The 24,909-nt window shown below is 36.7% G+C and overlaps 4 protein-coding genes across 13 annotated transcripts; 2 read left to right on the forward strand and 2 right to left on the reverse strand.

The window, feature by feature from the left end:
• The first annotated feature begins 588 nt into the window (after positions 1–588).
• Positions 589–5,485, forward strand: LOC117222735 (radial spoke head 1 homolog). The gene is made up of 6 exons (XM_033474612.2): positions 589–636; positions 1,622–1,841; positions 2,511–2,737; positions 2,823–2,930; positions 3,544–3,690; positions 5,294–5,485. Exons 1-6 carry the CDS (start codon positions 589–591, stop codon positions 5,450–5,452), a joined length of 909 nt encoding a protein of 302 aa, XP_033330503.2. The 3' UTR covers positions 5,453–5,485.
• Positions 5,486–6,332: 847 nt separating this feature from the next.
• On the reverse strand, positions 6,333–13,515 carry LOC117222734 (uncharacterized). Of its 3 annotated transcripts, none has more exons than XM_076524952.1 (13): positions 13,255–13,515; positions 11,875–12,054; positions 11,433–11,795; positions 11,137–11,346; positions 10,670–10,929; positions 10,215–10,400; positions 8,642–8,862; positions 8,467–8,529; positions 8,101–8,380; positions 7,898–8,029; positions 7,503–7,789; positions 7,349–7,441; positions 6,333–7,275 (listed from the first exon to the last, which is right to left on the reverse strand). In XM_076524952.1, exons 2-13 carry the CDS (start codon positions 11,886–11,888, stop codon positions 7,162–7,164), a joined length of 2,223 nt encoding a protein of 740 aa, XP_076381067.1. In that variant the 5' UTR covers positions 11,889–12,054; positions 13,255–13,515; the 3' UTR covers positions 6,333–7,161. The 3 variants fall into 3 exon arrangements, with proteins under 3 accessions (XP_076381067.1, XP_033330502.2, XP_033330499.2); XM_033474611.2 differs by lacking the exon at positions 13,255–13,515 and adding an exon at positions 12,715–12,961 and having other exon boundaries at positions 7,898–8,011; XM_033474608.2 differs by lacking the exon at positions 13,255–13,515 and adding an exon at positions 12,715–12,961.
• Positions 13,516–15,152: 1,637 nt separating this feature from the next.
• On the forward strand, positions 15,153–21,804 carry LOC117222694 (uncharacterized). 7 transcript variants are annotated; one of them, XM_076524969.1, is made up of 6 exons: positions 15,153–15,251; positions 15,373–15,584; positions 15,662–16,027; positions 16,296–16,641; positions 16,703–18,251; positions 18,377–21,804. In XM_076524969.1, exons 3-6 carry the CDS (start codon positions 15,851–15,853, stop codon positions 20,370–20,372), a joined length of 4,068 nt encoding a protein of 1,355 aa, XP_076381084.1. In that variant the 5' UTR covers positions 15,153–15,251; positions 15,373–15,584; positions 15,662–15,850; the 3' UTR covers positions 20,373–21,804. The 7 variants fall into 7 exon arrangements, 6 of the variants coding, with proteins under 6 accessions (XP_076381084.1, XP_076381085.1, XP_076381086.1 ...); XR_004490743.2 differs by lacking the exon at positions 15,153–15,251 and having other exon boundaries at positions 15,263–15,584; positions 18,377–20,444; positions 21,115–21,804; XM_076524970.1 differs by lacking the exon at positions 15,153–15,251 and having other exon boundaries at positions 15,263–15,584; positions 15,652–16,027.
• Positions 21,195–24,755, reverse strand: LOC117222696 (transmembrane protein 209). Of its 2 annotated transcripts, none has more exons than XM_076524984.1 (8): positions 24,571–24,755; positions 24,351–24,476; positions 23,946–24,258; positions 23,134–23,452; positions 22,924–23,057; positions 22,512–22,838; positions 22,200–22,421; positions 21,195–22,071 (listed from the first exon to the last, which is right to left on the reverse strand). In XM_076524984.1, the coding sequence occupies exons 1-8, from the start codon at positions 24,615–24,617 to the stop codon at positions 21,943–21,945; spliced, it is 1,617 nt and encodes a 538-aa protein (XP_076381099.1). In that variant the 5' UTR covers positions 24,618–24,755; the 3' UTR covers positions 21,195–21,942. The 2 variants fall into 2 exon arrangements, with proteins under 2 accessions (XP_076381099.1, XP_033330434.1); XM_033474543.2 differs by having other exon boundaries at positions 23,134–23,454; positions 23,957–24,258; positions 24,571–24,754.
• Between the last annotated feature and the right edge of the window lie 154 nt (positions 24,756–24,909).

Raw genomic sequence — 24,909 nt, forward strand, 5'->3', positions numbered from 1 at the left:
ATAATATAATTTAATATAATCAACAGCTTATTTGTCATTCTTATTATATTACATGAGAAGATACAAATATTTATAGTTCATTTTTACTATTTCAAAAATCTATTTCTCCCCAAACCTGCTGAAAGTCTATTAATATGCTTTTAAATGAGTGAACTATGTTAAGAGAAGCTCGATAATTTTCTTTTAAATAATAATTTCAAAAGAGCTTGTTGCGTTATATTAATCTAAATAATTTCATGGATCACGGACGAGATTGTTATAATCCGGTAAATAAAGCGTTAAATTATATATATAATATAATATTATTATATATATTATTATTATATTATATATATATTATATTATTATATAATTATAAATTATATATCTCCTCTTAAACTATTCATTCGCATAACGCATCAGAATACATTGCAGTTTAATATCATAATGATATCTTAATCCTGCTAAGTCGAATTAATAAGTCGAAATAAAGTCAACATTATAAACAACGACACGCCCATTTCCGTTTTGAAACGTGCGCCGCGTCTATGGCACATGATCCTCATTTTGTTTCGAGGTTGCAAAACGAAACTGTCAACCAAATGAAACATGGAATATCCTGGTGAAAGAGGAGAAGAGGAAACAAATCCCTTGGGCGTAAGCATCCTTCTTTGCAAATTAATAATCTAAAATCTTCGCGGAAATAATATTCAAAATGCAGTGACATACTTTGCTGCGATCCCTCCATTTTCAAAAGCAACGTGAACGCAAATCGTGCTGGTAATACGTGTTTCCGGTATGGATTAAATCCTGAAGAGGCTCCAATTCTTTCATGGACCTTTGCTTTCTTTCTTTATCCATACGAACTTCATCATTATAAACTTTATCCGTATAAACTATATCATTATAAACATAACTATTATATACATCATGTTTTTTTATAATTTTCTTCTCTTAATATCTCTATAAACTATATCATTATAAACATCATGTTTTTTTATAATTTTCTTCTTTTAATATCTCTATAAACTGTATCATTATAAACATCATGATTTTTATCATTTTCTTCTCTTAATACCCACGTTTTTTTAATGTTTGTATCTGATCCTGTAACAAACATTTAAAAAATGCCTTTCGTAGATCTCGGTAACTTATACACATGTTGAAAATTTGATCGAAATCGGTTAAACAAAACAGCGATTTTTGTCATCTTTAATTTGATTTAATTAATTTATTATAATTAATTATTAATATAAATAATAATGAATTATTATATAAATAATTATTAATTAATTATTACAGTTAATTTCAAATACAAGCATGCATATAAGTTACACCAAGATCTACGAATGGCATTTTTTAAATTTCCATTACAGACATTAGATTAAAAAAATTTAAAAACGAGAGTTTTTTATTTTCTCTTGTCATTTTAAGCAATAACGAAATTCAAAAAAGACATTTTGATCATCGTCTAGTAGACCAGTTTCGCTATCATCTAAAAAATTTCAAATCACTTAATCTAGTTTGAAAAAAAGTTATTGCGTTTTAAAGGGTGTACGAACACTTTTGTGGGCCACTGTATCTAGATCATATCGTTTTCGAGTGAAACGATTGTTAAACAACAAAAAGAGGATAATTGCAGTTGTACGAAGGTGAAAGGAACGAGAATGGTGATAGACATGGACACGGGAAAGCTCTACTTCCGAACGGCGATATGTACGTCGGCCAATATTGCAAAGGCTTGCGGCACGGCCGAGGCCTTTATGTGTTGAAAATTGGTGCCAGGTACGACGGTGAATGGAGACAAGGCGTGAAGTACGGTCAAGGAACCTTTTGGTACCCGGACGGAACACGATACGAGGGTACGGAATCATCTATCAAAATAGAATGATCTGCTTCAATCTGGAAAACGTGGGTCCCTACCTAGTCATACCTATATCTACGCTATTATTTTCGTAGCACACGTCAGCTTCGATGATTCTTACCGGTCAGACAAATGAACAGATAAGAGGCTGATTATAAAAAAAAAGTCATCGAGAAAAGGGCACACGTTCAGAAATCCAAAAGTATTTTATCCACAAATATTGCAGAAAAGGCAACATTTAGTTTTGTAACTTTCTCGCATCACGGAACAAATCTAGATTTATTTAACAGATCTCGGAAAATATACTTATATATATAATTAATAATAATATATTTATATATATAAATATAATTAATAATAATATATTTGTATATATATAATTAATAATAATATATTTATATATATAAATATAATTAATAATAATATATTTGTATATATATAATTAATAATAATATATTTATATAATTTATAAATTTGTTTTCTAACTAAAATTATAATTTAAGTAGCCAACGATCACTACTTTTCGTGACACAAAGTACAGCCCACTACTCCGTGACGAGTATACTCGTCGAACACAGCTAACTGGTTAATCTGCACGCGTCGTCCGTGATTTTCGTTTGGAAATCTCTTTGGTAGCTCCGCTTTTTTTCTCTCGTGGATTTCGTAGGTGAGTGGAAGCGGGACATGAAATACGGTTTCGGTGTCTACTATTACGTGAATGGCGATATTTACGAAGGTTCTTGGAAGAAGAACTGTCGGCACGGTATGGGATCGTATCTCTACGCGGCCACGAACACGAAATTTATGGGCACATGGATCGTGGATCGTATGCAAGGGGCTGGTCAATTAATACACCCCCGTCATAGGTTCCACGGATTCTGGGAGTTAAATTTGGTGAGGCCGTGGGTGGTTCCGGGAAACGACCCGGCATCAGAAAAATCTAAAAAAACTATATCATTCATTGAACATACAATCGCAGCCTTATGGTCGCGGGTGCTTCACGTTCGAGAACGCTTGCATGCAGCACGGCCACTACGTTCACGTTAAAAATCCCGAGTACGACGAAACGAAAGAAGAACCTGTCGAGGTAAGATAATATTATCGTATGATTTTACGTAAGTTACGATAAATTCGGTCGATCGAATGTTGTACCGAACGGTAAGAACGTTCAAAGAATTTAAATACACTTCGACACTGTGTTCGCTTCGTTAAAAGTATTAAAAAAAGAAAAAAAAACAGATCTTTATACGTATTGCAATTTATACAGACAATTTCTGTACAATCCAATGAATTATATGTGCTTCGAAAATGTGCATCTGAAATACTAATAGGCGACTCGATTAACACTAAACGCGCCGAGACCCAAAAGTACAGTGTTGTCTTATAAACGTTATCGGATCGAATGTATTTACATTTTCCACAATTTTCTATAATATTGCGTAACGAGAAAATGTATTCGACAATTTTTGATGGAAGCAATTTTTATGAATTCAATGAATGTAAAATAAAAATTATGAAACTGGTCGTTTGACTGACGGTGATTTAATAATAAGGACATTGTCTCATTTGTAACTTCTTTTTTTATTGTACTGCGATAACCAGACGAACATTTATGTCGACTGCGGATGCTATGATTCAAGCCTCGGTTTCCAAGAAAAAGTTTCCAGCGATTAAAATTGCACCATGTTTACTCGGTATAGGATAAAGAGGAAGATGAGAGAAAGGATCCAACGGCAATAGAACCGCTTCCTTTGAAGAAAGGGATCATAGCCCTATGGCGTGCACGCTGCATTACACCTTATAATCCTGATCTGCTGCCACCTGAACCGGTACCTCTGCAAGAAGAGGTAACAATATGTTCCATAAACAACCAAGCCTTCGTTAAACTCCATTATTTCTATTCAGCTAAGAAAAGCACTTCTATTATGCATCGCTTTCCAATGAGAATCGATGTTGCAACGAATGAAAATATTTATATTGGGTTGGCAACTAAGTAATTGCCGATTTCGGTTATAGACGTCTCTCGCTCCCATTTTTATGATATCCGTGAATGTTATATTATAAAATTATTATTATTATTATTAGTATGTTATTTTTTATTATCCGTGAATGTTAGCAACTGGACAAATTGAATGCAGCGGTCAAGGAAAAGCGAGCAGAATTGGTCGATCGTAAAGGTGTGATTTTCCAGCAGGACAATGCTAGGCCGCACGCGTCTTTGTTCACTCGGCAAAAATTGATGGATATTGCTTGGGAATCGATGTTACACCCAGCATATAGCCCTGATCTCGCGCCATCGGATTACCACTTATTTCGATCCCTGGACAACTCCCTTCGTGGGAAAACTTTTAACGACGATGACGCTGTAAAATCTCGCTTAACTCAGTTTTTGGCCGCAAAAGGATCAGACTTTCTACGAGCGTGGGATTTTCAAGTTGTCGGAGAGATGGCAAAAGGTCATCGAACAAAATGGAAAATACATTACAGATTGAACTTCGTTCCAAGTAAAAAAGAAATTTTTTATTTCATCGAACAAATCGGCGATTACTTAGTTGCCAACCCAATATTTATTACTTGTTACGTTCCATTAATTATACTTAGAAAACTTCACAGAGTTCACTGTTCGAAAATTAAACGTGGTCGCGTCAGTCATCGGTGTCTTCCGTGACATTTAACGTGTTAAAAACGACCACCCTGTACGGCGTTCCGTTCGGTTCGGTTCGAAATGAATATCGGAAAGCTGTTTCACAATATCCGGTTTCCGGGATCGTAACGGATTCAACCAATGCTTCGAACATTCCCGAAAGCGGAAGTTCCCGGAAACAAGGCCGACAAGATGATCGGTCTAAATAGACTGGAAACGGTCTAACGAGAATTTCCGGTCGCTCTAATTTCGATCGCGCAGCGCGTCTGAACAGCGGATTCGTTAAAGCAATTACGATATCCGCGTCTCGTAAATGCATCTTGGGCTGACAAAAAGTGTTCCGGTTACCCGATGCTATCGATATACATCAACCACCGCGAGAAATCTTTAACGCTAGGATCACGGGGAGCACTAAAAACAGCTATTTTATGTTGCTTCGTGAAGACAACAAAGCATATATTTATTCGGATCTTCAATGGTTTTTATTATAATGCATGTCCAATGAGACATATTTGTTGAGAGCGAATTTTCCGTAAATGTATCTTTGCAATTCAAGTAATCTTATTAAACAATTTGAACCGCGTTCCATAAATCTAGTATCAACCTTTTTCACTCTAAATCCAAAAAAGTTTTTCCGATTTACAGTATTCCCATTTCATATGATTTATAATGTATATAATATAATATAACATAATATAACATAACATAATATAATATAATATAATATAATATAATATAATATAATATAATAATTATTCTACACTATATTCTATGATTGATAATTCAGCAGTCAACAAATTTTCTAGGTTTCCTTGGACTCACTGGCAGAGAAATGTTCGGAGGACTTAATGGAACCAGAACAATATTTGAAATATCCTAGCGAATATCGTGGAGAAGGCGAGGAGGAATATTATGAAGGGGAGAATCATTATAAATCAATTGTTAATGAAGTACAAGAAACTTGAAATAAAGTGATCATAATCGATCCTTTGACGTGATATCTGCCAATTTAGGGTTCAAAGAACTATTTTAAGGGCTACGAAAATGTTCAGGAGACTCTTTTCCGTGTACATGGTACAACGAAAATTTATTTATTATTACAAATATTCGGAACAGATGATTTTTACCACTCCTCTCATAAGACAATATTAATTCCAGTACGAATTATCGGTTTTTGAAAAATGTCGAAATAGCGCCAGTATACGTAGTGGTGAAACGCTCGAATTGGTAGACAAATTTACCGACCAAGTAAAAACAATCAGAGAGACGTACAGTGGCGCCAACTGATATTTAAAAAAATATATATTGGCAGTCGGTAATTTGTCTACCGTTTTTACTTTGTCGTTAAGTAGTTTTAACACTGTGCTGATCCCGAAACGAAGCGCATCAAATTTAAAACAGTCTATGATAGAAATCAATGTTTAATAAATGCATGTTATTTCATAAAATGATTACTGAAAAATTCATTTTTAACATGTCCGTATTTCCATGGGAATTTTTAAGCTTTTATAAGCTTAAATTAAGAGATTAATTAAGCTTAAAGTAAGAGATTGCACTACTTTTGTAAGCTTGAACTAAGAGATTGCACATTTTTGTTAACACCAGCGCACAGACATACTTCTGGGCCTGTACCGAAGAAAAATGCAAAGAACACGTTGCAACGATATGTGTGTATATACGTATAATCCATAAATACATTACAAATGATTAATGTTTAAATAGCAATGCGACAATGATGTGGTATCTCCGAATGGGTTTGTCATTGATGAACATCCTGTGATTGCACTAAACAAAATAAATGAAAATTAGAGGAAAAGGGTAGGTGTAAAATGCTAAAATGCATGATTGCAAAATAGTGTTCCTTAATTTTCAGTAATGTATACATATACATACATTATATGCATTATATGTTACACGGCATAAAGCACATGCATTTTGAACAAAATATGTTAAACTTCTAGAAAAAAGAAAATAAGAACATTATACATCATACACTCGGTGACCGTAAAAAACACTCCAAACACAATTATCAAACAACGATCAGGTGATTTTCATTTTCTTTCTTACAATTTGTACTGTCGCATTATCTTTACTTTTTAGGGTTATTATGCTTTGGATAATATTTGGAACACAGTGTTTACTTTCCGTAGAAGTTGTAGCATGATTCGCCCGTTTTGATGCAAAATATCAGCACACAGAAGTCAAGTTCTCTTCTATGTAAACCTAAGATCACTTATCATATGTTTTTGTGCTTTATTAAAAAATTAAACAAAAGAGCACGAGTAGCCACGCAAAGGATCAGAAAAGGTGAAGTTAGTTGTTAAGCGATCGATTCCGATTCGGTGCACTTGACACTCCACACTCGACACTAGTGTTCTATAATATACCGGTGACGAAGTTGGTAACTCGTGTTCACCTTGTTCGCTTTCGCACTAAGCAGAGGCGTGTTTCAAGATTCGTCTTTTACAACTATAACGACATCGGTCGTTTCGTCAACGATGACAATTGAAGGCACGTATCCAGAAATAATAGTTTCTTTCGAGGCGCGAGCTTGTTCTGTTAAGTAGTCAGGCTTGCCGATTATGTTGCTGTTGGTCCTGCTGATGTTGCTGATACCACATCATGAACCTCGATTACAAAATAGCACACTCTCGCACAATCGGCTAACACTAGTTCATACTGGTCTACCATGAACACGAAATCTATACAAACACGTGTAATCAAGTTGTCCGTGATTGCTGTTCACTCTTAATTCCACGAACTCGTATGGAGTCTGAATTGTTGTGTTCTACGAATAAAAACGTTAACTGTTTAAACAACTTTCCAAACAGAGAAATCGTATGACATGCGAGTAACCTTACTTGAACAGGAAAGTATTGTAAATTGTCATCCGTGGCAGCAAATTCATAGTCTCCGAACATCACCGGAAGAGGATCGTTCTCATCGACAAAACCCTGTACGAATTATGTGTTTATCAAATACGTATCAATCTTAATTGAAAAGCGGTTCGCTTACCCAAACATTGAACTTTTTAGGAGCACTTCTCATTTCTCCATTGGGTAATATCGACTTAGGTGCATGCTCGACTGTGAATCCAGTAATGTAAATAGAGCTACGCAACTTAATTAATAAATATCCTGGAAATCCTTGGAACGCCCAGCAGGCGCCAGGTTGTATTGGATTTCCTTGAATCACTGTTCGAGGATTGTTATTTTCATGATAGAGCATAAACGTCAGTAACTTGAAAGCTCTCGTGTTTATATCGTATCTCTGCGTGCAACGCGTGCTAATAATTTGACCGCCTACGAAACGCAATGTTGATCAGGTAATAATAATAACAATAATAATAATAATAAGAAGAAGAAGAAGAAGAAGAAGAATAACAACAACAGAAGAAATGTATGCTGTACCTGCAGACTCCAATGCGTAATCTACGCGGCCCGTTTTATCCGCGTCGTATATCCTTAAGGCATCTCTGACTATTTCACGAACGCGTTCATCAACAGACAAAGATTCCATCCTCCCTGTAGATATGTTCATTTCTTTTTACAAATCATACAATCCATGAAATTAAAAAAAAAAGAACAAAGAAGAAGTGAAAAGTTATCCTTACTAGTTTCCGTATCCGCATTCGAATTATAGTCATTCGCTGTCAGTACCGTATTTCGAATCGTTTTCGGCAAATCATTCGGCAAATCATTCGGCAAATCAATGTATTTGGCCAAAATCGTTTCAATGCGTTTCTCCAAGTCATTGGTACCGATCTGTTCGAAACGAGTGTTACAACACAACTTCAATTCTGAATATAGTTCCTTCAACGTGTTAAACTCGTGATCGTAAGTGTGGATTAAATTACGATCTTCTATACTTTTCTCCAGTGACAGTATCTTATTCTGTAACGAGAGCGTTAACCTTTTATATTACGTTATTACGATCCGTATTTCTTCACGTTATATTTGCTTGCATTCTGGCTACTTACGTCGAGTCTAGACCAGGCAAAATCGTTTTCCCGTAGTCTCTCGAGCGCTCTCGAGAGGCGATTCTGCAACGGCCAACATGTGTAACGATTACAGTGTTGTAAGGATTACAAAACAGAAAATAAACATTTAAATATAACGCTTAAGCGAACGAGTATATCTGTTATATACTCTTACCCCTTGTTCGATGGTTCGATCTTCTAATCGACTAATACTACTGTGTAATTTTTCAGCGATAGTACTAAAATCGTCAGTCTCTTCGAAACGTTTCGCCTTAGAAAAAGATTCTCTATCGTTTGAAGAGAATTCTAACATTGTCCAGTGCTGGCCTCGAAGTCGTCCAGTGATCGCGTCGATCGAAAGTAAGGACGTCGAAAAGTATGGTAGACACCAGTTACCTGAAAAATTCAAATGCAATCTTTGTTAAGCTTTGTTGGTTCTAGATTCGATATAGGTATCGAGAGAAGGATAGACGAAGGGGACTCACCATTCCGATGACATCAAGATATTGATCGTGTCCATATTCCCCGTGAAGCGCAAATACTCCATTTTACATCGCCAGTCAAATAATCCTACTCCATCTATCCTTCTCCCGTCTTTTAACTTATCTATTTCCCTAACCCAGACCCGATTGAATACTTAAATCGTATCAAATGTCGTTTTAATCTCGTGACTTGAGAATATGAAAAATACTATATTAAATGAGTAGAAGCAATTTTTAAAAAACGAATGCGTTCGACGATATACGAATATGTTTCTCACAGATACCACAGCGACACCAAATGTGTGCAGAGAAACATTGCTCGCGGCGTTGTTCTCTGAATTCCAAGGAGCAATCCGCTTCCGTATTTGTATCCGGGATAAATAGAAGTACATTTTGAAATAATTTGAAGATAGCATTCCAACTACATGCTACAAATACAATATCCTCCTAAGATACGTAACGCGACAGTACTTATAACCACGCACGCTACTATAGTATTTAAGATTCTAAATTAGTAAATGCAGACACGCGTATTTATTATATAAATGAAGTGGTCGATTAATAAAACAGGCGACAAAAGTCAAGAATTCTGTCACCGCAAAACTTTCAATATACAAATACCTATAAATGAGAAGATTAGAAAGCAAAATGTTAAGAAGCGTTGCGAATAATAAAACATCCAAGATTGAGACGGTCGAGATTCCGACGACATACAACCTTTCAAACAAAAATTCTAAACAGGCAATAAAGGGGCTGTGTCCTAGCGTCGCGTTCGATCGAAAGTTAATCGTGAGAAATCTCACGGAGAAACAGTTTATCGTGGCCAATCACCAGACTAAATTCCAGCCAATGTTAGGTATCTCGGATAAAGACACGTTTACACTGGATAGAAAATATGCTGGGAAATTTCTCAGTTTTTTGATATATTCGACGAGCAAATCGCTTCCGAAGCGTGCTCTATTAACAAAATCGGAATACATGTGATCGCACGTCTCAGTGATATCATAGGAAATATCGTGCAGCAAATCCAGACTGATAACGTTCTGTTTTTTCACGATGTAAATTCCTGAAACAAAAAGAAAAAGAAACGCCAAAATAGTTGATATTTCGCCAATATGCTCAATGATGCCACTTCAACTGTTTCATTTTATTTTATGTTGCCGACGAACATTTAAGAAAATCTTGGTCACACTAAACGATATGCTCGAGACAAATCTCTTTCGCGATAAGTTTATCAAAATGATTTCCACGTTTGTCAAAATTTACCCATTAGAAAAAGCAATGGTAGTAGAGCGACCCAAAGGACCTTAGGGCTTCTTTGCCTTATCCATTTTCGTATATTCGAAACTCTGCTCAGCAGCCACGTGTCAAATAAGAATACTTTAACCATAAAGATATACACATACAGCAAATAATGGTCAATGTATTGCCACGCTTTGTACCATTTAGATTCTGTAATTGAAAAAAGTTAACGATTATATCAACCCTAAAAAATTTGAAAATATAGGATAATGGAGCCAGTTACTGTGTTTCTTGATTTGTTTTCGGGCTTAATTAACTTCATATTTATCAAATTTTATTCAAAAATAAAAGAAAAATGTAATATGTCTTATTCGATAAATATATAGTTAATTACGTCCACAAAAAAACCAAAGGCACAGCAAGTGGACATCACTGTAATTGGTTCCACTACCCTACTGCAATTACTGATTCAACAATACCATGTCTCAAATAGTGGTAACTATCACTATAGTCTCTTCTTCTGACTGTCTTGAGCTTTAAAAACTCAAGTATCTTATTAAACCATAAAATAATGATGGATACGAAACTTGTAAAACGTTCCATCAATCTCCTCTGCTTGTTCGATCTGCTCGACGTTGTTACGGCGTCGTCCAATTCTGTGTCAGATTCAAGAGAGGATGTGACTTTCAACTTACGAGAGTTGATACGTTTTAATGGCGAATCGGAACGCAGCAAATGTCTAAGGCAAACAAGAAAGCAAACATATTTCTCTTCAGAAGTGAACCTGTAAAATTTTCCATTTCCGTATGACCCCTCAGAAGGTGAACATGAATGTAACCGAGTTATTACTGTACCTAGTCTTGGTAAGACGTTACAACATTAAAGTGTAAACACAATATTGACCCGGCGACCTCCGTCGTACAGATAATACATTCGAGCAACCAACCTTGAACGAAGGATTGTGTCCGTGTCACGTTTGATACCCGCTGTTTTGCATGTACTGCTCACCGATGGATTACACGTCAACCGCTCGGACATTTCTGCGTCCGAATGTATGGACCGTCGTGACATATTAGGCATTGCTAGTATACCTGGAGCAATTTCGTACCGACACTGTGACGTTTGTGAATAAGTGTAGTCTGTCTTTGGAAATACGCTGGAATATAGTATTTTAAATGTATAGCATTATACTTGCAGAAATGTTTATCTCTATTATAAGGCTGTATTATTTGAAAAACATACTTCCACCAATCGCCGGCTTGTTTGTAAATTTCATGCGCGGTATTTGGCCTATTAGATGAATCATCCTTTTCACCCTCTTCAGAGGAGTAATCGCTAGTTATTGTCCTTTGCACGGCAATATTCTTGCTCTGTTTCTCATACTTTTCACCAGACGAGATATCTTTCTTTTCATTTTGACCATTTGCAAGTACTTCCCTCTTTGCTTTTTGTCGCTCTGAACGTCGCTCTGCTTTTTTAGCAGAGATAGGTGAATTTTCTGGTCTTCTGCAATCACTTTCAGATGTTTCTAAGACAGTAATTTCTTCGCTTCCTTCCATTATCATTTCCATATTTTGATCGTGTACCCTGCTATAAGTTCCAGATCTAGTTTTGAAAAAAGATGTATACTTTTGAAACTAATAGATAATAATTATCATAAACTAAGAAAGATCTAAAAGGGAACCTTTTGCTGTTCATAGTTTCTCCGGGAGTACTGGATCTCTCTCGGCTTCGATTTCTTAAGTCATAATGATGATCCGAGATTTCTGTTTCTGCTAAGGCACGGTTTTGGACCAATGGAGTGTGAGAACGAGATCTACTGCCACTTCGTAATTCATAATATCGTTGTTCGCTCTCCGTACCACTACCAAAATAAACAATACAAGTTATCCTGATAGAACGGATATAAATTAATATATAAAGGACATTCATTCGAAAAGATTTTATAAACTTAAAATCTTATTTGCATGGCTACTGTCAGCTAAATAGCTAAAAATACTTGTAATCCCTCCCAGTTGAAACATATCTGTACATAGCCCTTCTCTGTTGGTTTCTATTTCAAGCATGCTTTTTCTTTTCGTCCCTTTCGCTCTCATTTACTTGAGCTTTTTTTCGAACAAATCTCCCACAACGCGGCTGTTTTAGATTTAACGCGTCGCGTAAACCGATACTACATATGTGGATAAGTACACGATGCGTAATTACGTGTTTTTATTGCTTCCTTCGCCAATCAAACGCATATATATGCATACATTACATTTGCATACATATACGTACGTATATAGGTAAACTTGTAATTAAAATCGTAAAATAATCGCACGCCATGTACAAATGAATCTTACATTCTATCGAAATATTTAAGTCACAGGGTAAATACAACACTATTTGGAACACTAATTCAGAACTGTCTCTCAGCATTACAACTATAAATAATTTATGGATGTTACGAATTCGTAGATAGTATATCGCAATTTAATCCCGACATTTAATTTCCCGAAAAGTTTTCTATTTATAGACAACTCACCGACACTGTACGGGAGAAATTCTCGACTCTTCATACATGATTCAACGTATTTTGCTGTAAGACAAATACGTGAATGTTTAACACGCAACACAAATTTTCCAAAATAGTATTTTCCAATGTCACTTTAAACTGTTTGTTAACATTTATATATGTACAAATCCCCTGAGAGTAGTTCAACACTTCAGCACGACTGAACACGACTATTCAACAGTGTTCAACGAATAGGAAGAGAACGATGCACAGTGCTCAGTTATGATACATATAAATATGTTTTGCATGTGTGTACATATATACAACGCGGACTGCACACATACATATAATTTGCTTGCGCGCGCATCATAAGATGATTCATCCAATGATGCCCTTGCTGCGTGTATATGGCGACATATACATACATATCTACACATTTACACGTATATATGTACGTAAATTGTACCAATGTACAATACCATGCTGTTTCACGATCAGTACCAATGTATCACGTATATACATACTAAGTACATACCAATGTACATACCAATGTACATACCAAGTACATACCGTTTAGTATAGGTTTACTGAAGTTTGCTAAGCGGGCTCTTGTTATATGATGTAATTGACGTTAGAATAGTAAGCTCGATGTGCGAATATGTTAAATATATTCGAAGATAATGTTACACGATACCGAAAATAATAATCTTTCTTGGTCAATGTGGTCAAAGATATCTGTGACGTCATCTTGTGCTACATTGTACACAGTCGCCTCTCAAATTCAGAGCTTTTTCTTCTCCCAATTCAAGAACCTTTCTATCCCTACCATTCTACTACACATCCATCTTCGCGCAGTTACTTTAAAAAGAGAACGGAAGATGATCAAGAGAGAGAGAGAGAGAGAGAGAGAGAGAGAGAGAGAGAGAGAGAGAGAGAGAGAGAGAGAGAGAGAGAAAGAACCCAGCGAACTCTATGCTAAGTGTCCACACGGACGAGAAACCTACGTCGTCACACTTTATCGTGCTTGCGGTCTCATTCTTTTCGCGCATCTGTACAGTCTGACGCTTCATCTGAAACATGCGGCGCGATATTCAACTTGTACTTGTCGCCACGTAGGATTCTCGATCACATTTGCCAGCGAATTTTCGAACGATGCTTGTGTATATGTTTCACTTTACACTGCATTGCAATAGTGTAAACTTCATATTTTTTTCTGAAAGATGAAATATGACCCATTTTAATGAATAAATGCCATTTTTAAAGAAATTTCCCTGAAAAGAGTTGTATATAGGTGTTAGAAGAAATGAAAATCTATTGGCGATAGATACGAGATTTACACTATTCACTTGCAACATTCGTTCATACTCCCGCGTTAACATTCAGGTCAATGCAATACAATCAGATCAAATCTCAATGTGCATTGAGCATCGTTCGAAAATTCGCTGACAAATCTAGTCGAGAATCCTACGAGGCGAAAAGTACAAGTTAAATATCGTGCCGCGAGCGCCAGGCGCACGAATGCGCAAAAGGAATGATGCTTACCGCAAGCACGACAGCAGTGCTGACTTGTGCTCACTCGCTATTTCCTCTCTTTGTCATTTACTATGAGGGCAGCACTGTTCGGTTGCAAATTGTCAGCCAATCGGAGCCCAGCAATTCGCTGCATTCTCTCAATTCAAGTACCTCGTTGGTCCCAGATATGGTTCTTGAATGGAGAGATTATTGTACATGCAGCAAAAGGTCTATTAGTAGCATAAATCTTATTAACTTTGTTAATAAGATTCTTTTATGGCGCTATGAGTTTTTCTAGCATAATGACCACCTATGCTTATGAGGTAATTATACTATAAAAAAAGAAATTAAAATAAATGCGATATATTGGTATTTTTCATTTACACACATTTAATTAAGTTTGAAATCAGTCCTAAACCTTCGAAATGTCTACTAGCGACATCTCATCATAGATATGTATTACTAAATTGATTAATGACTCCAGCATTTTTATTGTAGATGGCGTTTTAAAATTTCACGAGATTTTTGAAAAATCTTATCGCTGTTTGTAACTCGCTCGCTCCGAAAATTGATTATTCGTTTTGGAATAAAAAGCCTTATTTTAAATCTCTGTCTAATTACTAAGTATTTCGAACTATGTATATGTGGATCGTTTTGCCTGGTGACTACAGTTTCATAGATCTATCAGCAAATGGTTACAAATAATGCAATATTATAATGAACTCAAGCAAGTTATAACACTGCGCCCTTGTGCGAATTGTAATTTAAATGGTAACGTGTAAGTACATATGTACGTAGAATTGAAAAAATCTATAACTCTGTAATCGCATTTATTAAGTGTTATTTATTAAATTTATATTTATTAATTTATGTTTCATTTTCTTTCATTGGCTGTTTAAAATAAACGTTGGTTGACCCTTTGTTTAACCGAGAAGTTACGTTTGTTTATGTTTTCTTGTCTGTGTTCATAGTCTACGTGCATATTTATGTACATTGTAGATACGATACAACGTAAATGTGGGAATGTGTGTATATATCTATAGGAGTAAAAGCAGGTACAATAAAATTAAAGAATCAGCCATTCAGTGCAACTAATGAATATTATGAATATTATCTGCTATATTTAATTCGATCGTGACGCCGTGAAATGAGTTGAGACGTGACTTGAACTTTCAGGTGCGTACATAACAACATAACATAACGATGAAAAGAGCCCGTGGAGAGAAATGCATAAGATTGTGAGCCACATGACGATCATAGACTGGCAACGGAGCGCGTACATACCACATATGTATGTACATACAAACGAGATATAATCGCATAAAGTAAAACAAAGTGCTCGGTTTGTACGCTGGGAATAACATTATCAATGAGGATACTTAAAAACGGTATAGAAAAAGGGGTGCGACAGTAGATAATTAATTCATAAGAAATGTCTGTGATTACATTTGACAGATTGTTGCAGCTTGAATTATTACGAAGCTGACGGAGGAGATTGACCATTAATACATACGTACACTGTATGTACAATCAGTCTGGAGGGAACGACAAGTTTGAAATTGTGGTCTGTAGGCTATTCACAAGCTGCGGACTGTGAGAAGCGAGTACAGAGTGCAGAGTACAGATACAGGTCACCTAGTCCACCAAACAAAATATGGACGCCGTAGGAATAAATACGTCCGATTCGGCGCAAAATGAGGAGGAAAGCATCGTGTCGACAGTGGAAATATGTCGCGTTTGTCTTCTGGGTAATCTGGTGATGCGGGACTTGTTTCTAGAGAACGAGGTTTCTTCACTATCGACAAAAGCGATGAGTTTTGCAAACGTTAAGGTTAGACTTGCCATTTAGAGGTTATATTTTATAGAAAATGTAGCGATATGTAATGTTTTCTCGTCTAATTAGGAACAGTTGATAAATAGCATGTTCTATGTGTCATTGCGGGAACTGTAACATACTTTTGGTATACTTTTGTACGAGATTCCTCTCTACTTTGCAAAGAAATAAAGAAAAGTAGAGAAAAGTAAAGAAATTCGATGGTATTATAAAACAATCAATTATTATTATTAGAAGCGGGTTAACGGTGTTTGGTTTGTTTTAGATGGTACCTGGAGATGGCTTGCCAACGCGCGTATGTTGTATATGCGCGGATAAACTTGAATCTGCATACGAATTTAAACTACAGGTGGAACAAGCGGATACAGTTCTAAGAGAAAAGTTCGTTACCATGAATATGAAGGAAGAATTATTTTTTAACGAAGTCGAAGTACACCTGGAAGTAGGAGAAAGAAACGAGGACATAGAACGAATGCATATAGAAAATCATTATCAGAATGCTGTAGAAACATTGGAAACGATGTCTGGTGATGAAAAGTCGTCTCTTCTAAAGGATCAGTTGGCTTTGTTGCAAGTAGAAAAGTTGGCTGAACAGGAACATGCAATAACGGGTAGATAAAACGTTTTCCTTTATAAAATTAAGAAAACTATACGTTTATATTCTATTAAAAGTCTTTTCGCGTTTAGAACAACATGACAATTCAGTGATGGAAGAAGTGATCGCGTCGGAACAGATGTTGGAGGAGTGTTCTAACAGAGAAGAACAAGATGTTAAAGTTGCAGACATTATGACCAAGGACGAATGTATTCTGAAACACGAAACCAATGAAAATTGTATCGACAATATTTCAACGGTAGAGCACGATTATATATTGCAACAAGAATGTATACTGGCAAATGATGGTCAACGAAAAGACCAAGAAGAAGACCGAGAAGAGCAGCAACTAATATCGGAAGAATCGTTCTCACGCGACGATTGCGTGCAGTATGTCAATATGTTGGTGAAAGCAGCCGATGTGACCCACAGAGAAGATGAAGATCCGAATAAAATAGAGCAACCTGATGAAGAGGACCCGAGAACAAATGTCAAGGTCGAACAAGATCATCAATGTCAAAGCGAAATGAGAAGAAGCAAACGTAAGCTAGTTCAAAGGAACACCGATACGGCACGAGACTCCGACGAGGAAAATTATTTTGAAAATCTAAACTTAAGTTCACGACTGAAGAAAGCTGAGGACTCTGACAAATCGGAAAGGATCTTTTTCATGTGTTACCTTTGCGACAAAGAATTTTTGTCGAAAAACGTTTTGCGGGAACACATGCACTCCCACGAAGAAGTCCGAAAAGCGTTATCGTTGCGAAAGTCCATCGAAAAACCAGAAAAAGATGGTGAAAGATGCAACCTCACGAAATCGCCTCCATCCGGTAAAAGATCGAACAAATGTCCCTATTGCGGTAAACAATACATATACATAATATCCTTTAGTAAGCACTTGAAAAAACACGAGAAAGAGAAAGAAGAGTCGAAAGAGGAATTATTGCCGTTAGAAATTTCGTTTCACGAAGACGAACATAGTTTAGATTTCGAAGATTATGTGGATAAAGACAACTTGAATTCCGAGTATCGAAAAAGAGTCAGAAGAAGAGAAGGCGCGGCTGCAACAAAGTCGGAAAAGGAGGAAAGAATTGCGAAGCAGGTGGAGGAAGAAGAGGAAACCCCTGACGAAGAGCATGAGGAGCTAGAGAGAACCAGAAGCGAGGAGAAAGCGAAACAAACGGAATATGAGACGAACAGCGAAGGTAAAGATCGAATATGTAATCGAGACGAAAATGGAGAACGAAAGAAACGCGAGGCACGTATGGACACGTCTTTCGCATGCGACAAGTGTCTAGAAAAATTCTCTACTAGACGGGGTTTGCGGAAGCACACGATTTCGCATGTCGCTCTTAGATGCAGCGTGTGCGAAGAAGAATTTGACTCGTTGGAAAAACTGAGGAATCACCGAACCAAGCACGTCGTGGAAGGTGTATTGTCTGAACAAGATTTGGAAGCGGGTACGGAGTTTTCGATTGACAGGGATGTAGATGGTTATCGGGATTCCGAGGATAAATCTAAAGAGGAGGAGCAAGGAAATTACGAAGTAGGAAGACGAAAAGGAAAGGACGGGGAACGAGAAAACGAGGCACAGTTGTCGGAGAACGCGTTGAAGAGACACTCTAGGTAGGTAGGAATATAAGGTTATACTAAGATTATACTACTATACTATATATTGCGTTAAGTAGTCTTAACCAACTATTAAGTCGTAAATTTAAAAAATGATCAAATAATGATATTGTTTTGTTTAGAAACACGGAGATCCATACGGAGGTCGAATTCAGTTGCAAGCTATGTTATCAGCGATACACGAGAATGGATTTGTTGCAGAGGCATATGGAGCAACACGAACGTGCGAAAAATTACAAATGTACAGAATGCAATAAAATGTTCGGTAATGAACTAACTTTACGAAATCATCTTATAGCTACGAATCACAAAACTTTTGTCCAAGGACAAGAGTACGATCCTAACAAGCGGATCAAACGAGTAGCTGCGAGAGCAGCTCAAAAGATAATCGATAAAATTAAGACGGAGGATGGCTTGGAAGATTACGAGGACGAAGATGAACGAGAGGCAAAGATAATTGAGCGAAACACTACGGACGGAAATTACGGACGAAACAAGCGCGATGCTTCTACACAGAAGAAACATAATTGCACGAAGAAGGAGTTGGAATGCGCGAGTTGCAATAAAAAGTGTAGCTCGAAACAATCGTTGGCAAAGCACATGGATCAACACGTGAAGGAAGAGAAAATTATCAAATCGGAGAGGCCAAGGCAGGGCTCTTTCGGGGATAAGAGGGACCGACAGAGAACCTGCGCGAACGAAGCAATCGAATCGAGCGAGGTCAACAAGGATGATGATTACGATTCGGATTTCGAAAGCGGGTTGGATTGGCCGATGGATAATCACGAATGTGTTAAGTGCAAAAAGCGGTACAGCACGAAGAAATCGTTACTGCGTCATCAACTGTTGCATGAAGAACCGAATTTCGAGTGCGATATTTGCAATGTAAAATTCTATCGCAAGGACAAACTGAAAGCTCACTACGACAAATGTTCGGAAAAGAACCCTGACCAGGTGAGAAAATGCAACATCTGTGGGGATAGTTTCGAAAATAACGAGATATTGCGAGAGCATAGATCAAAACACGTGACGGAAGGCATTCTCACAGAAGAAGACTTGAGGGATATCGAACCACGACCGGAAGAGAAAAAGCCTGGGGAGAAGATCGGTAGGAAAAGAAGGACCGATATAGTAGGATTGGAGTGTACCGAGTGCAACAAACAGTACACCTCTAGGAAAGGACTTCTTCGCCACATTCAGGTTCACGAAGGGAAGAAATACCTCTGTGATATATGCCCGAAAAAGTTTTACAGGAGAGAACATTTGAAGATACACGTAGCCAAGCACAATATGATCAAACCATACAAGTGTACACGCTGTACGAAACGTTTCATTAAAGAAGAGCAACTGACCAATCATTTATCGAAGCACGATCGAACTTTTAAGAAGAACAAAGAAACCGACAGCTCCAAGAGATTCCTCTGTGAAATCTGCTCGAAAAGTTTCACCCAATCGACAACGTTGATCGCGCACCTTAGGGCTCACAATGGTATTAAACCGTACGTTTGCGAGGTTTGTTCTCGACCATTTACGACCAACGCCTATCTTAAAATGCATATGAGAACTCATACTCAAGAACGACCATACATTTGCCAGTACTGTTCGCGCGCTTTCGCCAGAGCCGATACGCTCGCCAATCACTTAACGTCACATACCGGCGAGGCAAAGTATCATTGCAAGTACTGTCCCAAAAACTTTCGTCGTCTGAAATCCCTGAAGGAGCACGTTTTCATTCACACTGGACAGAGACCGTACGCCTGTCCAACCTGTGATCGTCGTTTCAACAATAACGGAAGTCGGTACGCTCATAGCAAGAGATGCAAACAAAATTTTGTTCAGAATCAGAATCGTGGTCAAACGTTGGCGCAAGTACAGTCTGCTCAAAATCAGCAAAGGATACTGCACCAGCAAACCACGCTTGGACAGACACAACTGCTGAAAGCGCAGAACATTAAAACTATTACGATCACTAGACAACCAGATACCGTTACTGGTCAACACGTCACGCAGCACCAAGAGATAATAATGCCCCTGATCTTTCCTTTAACTGTCACTGTCGCCGATATCAGCGAAGAAGTTATATTACCGGAAGGAACCAAATTGTTTACGACCACCTAAACTAGACAAGTTTCTCTGTGTGTCTTTTCAAGCGATTCTTGCCTGACTACATCGGCTGAAGTCTGGTGATAGGTAGGTCGATTTCTTCTCTCCCTCTCTCTCTTTCTGATCGCTGATCATTTACGATTTTCCTTGTAACACTGAACATGTTTCTCACTACGATAATTAGGTGAGAAGTAGAGAGACAGAGAGGCGAGGGAAGAACAATTAGTAAAAAAGATGAAACAGACAGGGCGAAACAAGTAATGAAATAGCGAACCATCGGAGATGATCTTTTTAATTTTGTACTATACGTTGTATATCTCTGTTTATATTGAAACAAGTTACAAAAACCATAGAATATGTGGGGATGAGATGATACATAGTCTGAAAGATTAATAAGAGAAAAAGGAAGATGGGAACAGTTGCTTTCTTTTGCTTTTAACAAGTACAAGATTCACTATTCGCATCAAATATTCTATTTTTTAAACGTATCTCATTATTTCTGAACCGTTCTTTATCTTTTCTGGTTCATTTAGTTTCCAGCTAATTCCAACAAAACAATTACGTAGGAATATGTATAGGTAATTCGTATTTGAATACGTAAATAATTTAAAATAAATAAATAAATAAATACAAGTATACACAAACACATACGCACGTGCGTATATACGTATGCTTATTGCCAGAACGGCAAATGATTGTAAAAGTTTCCTTTTTAGAATTCATCGTCTTCTTTTCACTTGATGTGTTTTTCTTCTAGATTCAGGCAACTTTCGATGGAAGCGTTACGCGCACAAATACCTCTCGGAAGGGTTGGACATTCGCTAGCGAAGCAATACATTGTTGTTTTTCAACCGTACGTTGAATAGTTCGTTTTAATTTTATTATGACGCTAAACTTTAATGTACATACCGATTGATTTTTAAGAAAATCATTATCCAAAGATTGTATCATAAATTGCACGACGAGTGTAACATAATTTTTTACGACGTATGACTTTCGGTCGTTAAATTCCAATAAAAACGCGATATAAAATTGTATACAAAATTTATTGCATCGGTAGTAACGCCAGATAGGAATGTACTCCCAGGAATGACGTATTGAATATTGCAATCCATAGAAATGCAAATGTATTCGTTATCTATCATCTTCGTACGCATTTATTCGATCGATTCGTTCCATTCTTCAAAATCCTACAGTTTTGTGTTCTTTTATTTTGCTGTCATTGTTATTGTCATTTTTACTTTATGCGTGTATACATACAACTATATAATACAAAATACATTAATAAATTGGCAATAACCACGATTAAAAGTGGTAGATTATGGTTTTACCACACAACAAGCCAAATACTTGAAAATTGACATTCTTAAAACATGGATCATGTTTTGTGATTTATTTGTACATAAACGTAAATACTGTGAATAAAGCATTTGTAGTGGTATCAAAATATTTGTCACGTTTTTCGGTCCGTATTTGAAGATAGGAACGGTTTCGATGAAATGCAATTTGTTCGATTTGTATTTCATTAGGTTTTTAGCGAATGTTTCATTTTTTATGCTTGAAATTTTCATGAATGTGCGGACGCTTAACTGTCGATTACCCACAAAACATTTATGCCTGAAGTACCTAAATTTACACGACCCAACATGCCGTTGTCTCGGGTCTTGACGATGTATAGGAACAACAATAATATATGAAACAAATTGTTTCTACCCTGAAACCGAATAGAAAGAGACGATTAGGTTCTCAAATGTTATGCCCGCATATCATGCGATGTTATCGTAATAGTACCGTGATCGCGAAAAAAACTACCCTCATGCGAAATTTAATAAACATATTCACCCGTTGTATTTCCTCGTAGTCATTGGGCAACGAGTCACCACTATGCGTTAAACTATAATAAGGTGGATTTATGGATTGGCACACTATAATGGGTCCTTTGCTCCGTGGTAAAGACATTCCAGATCTAGCCATGTATCTGGAGGTAAAAGGCCGTGCGTCGGGTTGATCTAATGGCGCTTCCAATTGCGTATCCATGTATGTCGATATCAAGTGCATAATTATCTGCACAAGTTACAGATATACGTGTTAAACAGATTATTTTAATTACATTTCTCTTGCATAATTTATAATATATGAAATTTACTAAATTACCGCTGAATCTGTCGGCAAACTAGAATCCCATTCTTTGCCACCGTGACAACCACCGCCATTCCATTTGAATTCGCTCATAGAGCCTCCTTTCGCGAGAACTTTGATCCTATTAATCAAATATTCCTGATTGTTGGAAAGTTCTAAGAATGGTACCAAAGTCGGTAATGTTGGAATGGCTGTGACTAAAAATGGTGCTTGAGCAAGTTTTCGCAATCTATCCAATCCTACATGTCCTGGTTGGGAATCGCTTAAACCATGACGAACTAGAGCGGAGCACACATTATCAATTTCCATAGCCACTCGTTCGACAACGGTCTTACTAATCCACTGAAATTTATCAAACAGGTTTTAAATTAACACATGATTAACACGCAACGAAGTTTTCACCCGAAATAAAATTATTTTTACTTGCCATGCGTAAATTAGCCGTCCACTCGTTTACTTTGTTAGAATCTATCCTGTATTTTCTCCAAACGTCCGATACTCCGAGCATACCTCTAGGTGAATGTCCTTCTTCTGCACCAGGGCTAGTAGATTTTGACTTATCTACAAAAACGGAATATGTATGGTAACGTGGTAAAACCTTGACCGTCGTACAAAACTGTTTGCTCTGCAATAATACCGATAATAGGCGCTAATTGGTATGCGCAGCTCCTCAATAAAGGAGATACCTCTCCTGGACTTCTAATCGCAGGATGTGACCAAAATGAACTAAGCAAGTTAGAGGGTTGATCGATATCAGTGGATAGAACATGTTTCCTTTGTCGAGTTTCTTCCAAATAATTTTGTAGTTCTTTCTCGCTTTGAATCAAATCCTCACCAGTTAAATTTGCATTTGTTGAAGCATTAAGAGATTTATTAAAAGAACCATTGGGACTGGATGTAGATTTTTGAGATGTTGGACTACTGTATTTGAAAAATGGATTTGTCGATGTAAAGTTCTCTTGAAAAGAAAAAGTTAAAATAATATTGCTATATATAATGTATGTATCTATACAGAGTGTCCCAGGTTTTAATGTTCAAACTTTGTCAGTGTATTCTATGGCACAAAGTAAGAAAAAAATGTTATGTAAACATAGGTCATATAGAGCTTTATTAAGAAGTTATAACAAAAATTCAGGATAGGAATAGTAATCAACTTGCTGTTACTGCGAGCATTGGCTTGAATAGATCAGCACATGCCGTGCGTTTATGTATGCTGTGTTTATTAATACATTTTGAAATGTCTACTGTTGTTGACAATACATGATTGACAAAAAAATTAATTTATTAATTTTATTAATTTTTGTTATAACTTCTTAATAAAGCTCTATATTACCTATGTTTACATAACATTTTTTTCTTACTTTGTGCCATAGAATACACTGACAAAGTTTGAACATTAAAACCTGAGACACCCTGTATAATAGAGAATTAGAATATGAAAAAACAAACATATTTCATACTGGATTCATTTAATCCTGGAGAACTTAAAGATGTCAAACGCCTATTCAGACTAATGCAAGACAAATTCAATGGAAATATTGGCTCCGATGACTTTTGTGGCGATGGAATTTCATTTTTGAAAATGGGGTCATCTTCAGAGACTCCTAGCAATCGTCTTTGTCTAGGACTTAGGATGACTGGTTTTAATGTGAATATTGCCCAAGCATATCGTACAATGTGATAAAACGCGTTCAATGCAAATATAGAGGCTAAACACCACTCGACCCAACAAAATGGTTTATACGCAGCACCTCCATACAATCTGTAAAATAATATAAGAAATAGTATGAGTATTGATCTTTAATTTTGATCAAGTTGATCGTTTATTTATTTTAAATATAATTGGTCCCTTACATGTCAAAAACGATGATTCCAAGCAAAGAGCTATTGACAAAAAACCATGTAATACTGTTCCTAGCTTTATTCTGTGCTTGTCTGATATCCAGTGTCTGTTCTACTTGAGGTTTAGCAGTTAGAACTCTATAAATGTAGGTAACAACTTAATATTTTTTCCGAAATTCGAACAGCATTCTAACCTTTCTTGAAATTAAATTTGTCACGTTGATCAACTTACCTTGCATTAGGTGAAATACACCGCATAGGAGAATGAAAATTGCTCATTTTTTATTACCCGAGCTTAAAAGCTATTTATTACAAGGATCGTAATATCTTTATATTTGTTGAACATACAAAAAGAAATGAAACAGTAACTGTAACCCTTCCAAATACGTCTTCATCAGTCACTACAGAATTCGAAAAACGAATTTATACGGTTCGCGCGCCGTTACTTCGGGTATGTTCGGGTTCGGAAGTTCGGAATCGTCGATGACCGCCCGCGCGCGACAATTCAAAATTTAAATTTTCATTTGTGTGCACACATTGCATGATTAATCTCGATCTCATTTTGAGACTT

This window comes from Megalopta genalis, chromosome 10 (assembly GCF_051020955.1).
Source record: "Megalopta genalis isolate 19385.01 chromosome 10, iyMegGena1_principal, whole genome shotgun sequence".
NCBI classification, from domain to species: Eukaryota; Metazoa; Arthropoda; class Insecta; order Hymenoptera; family Halictidae; genus Megalopta; species Megalopta genalis.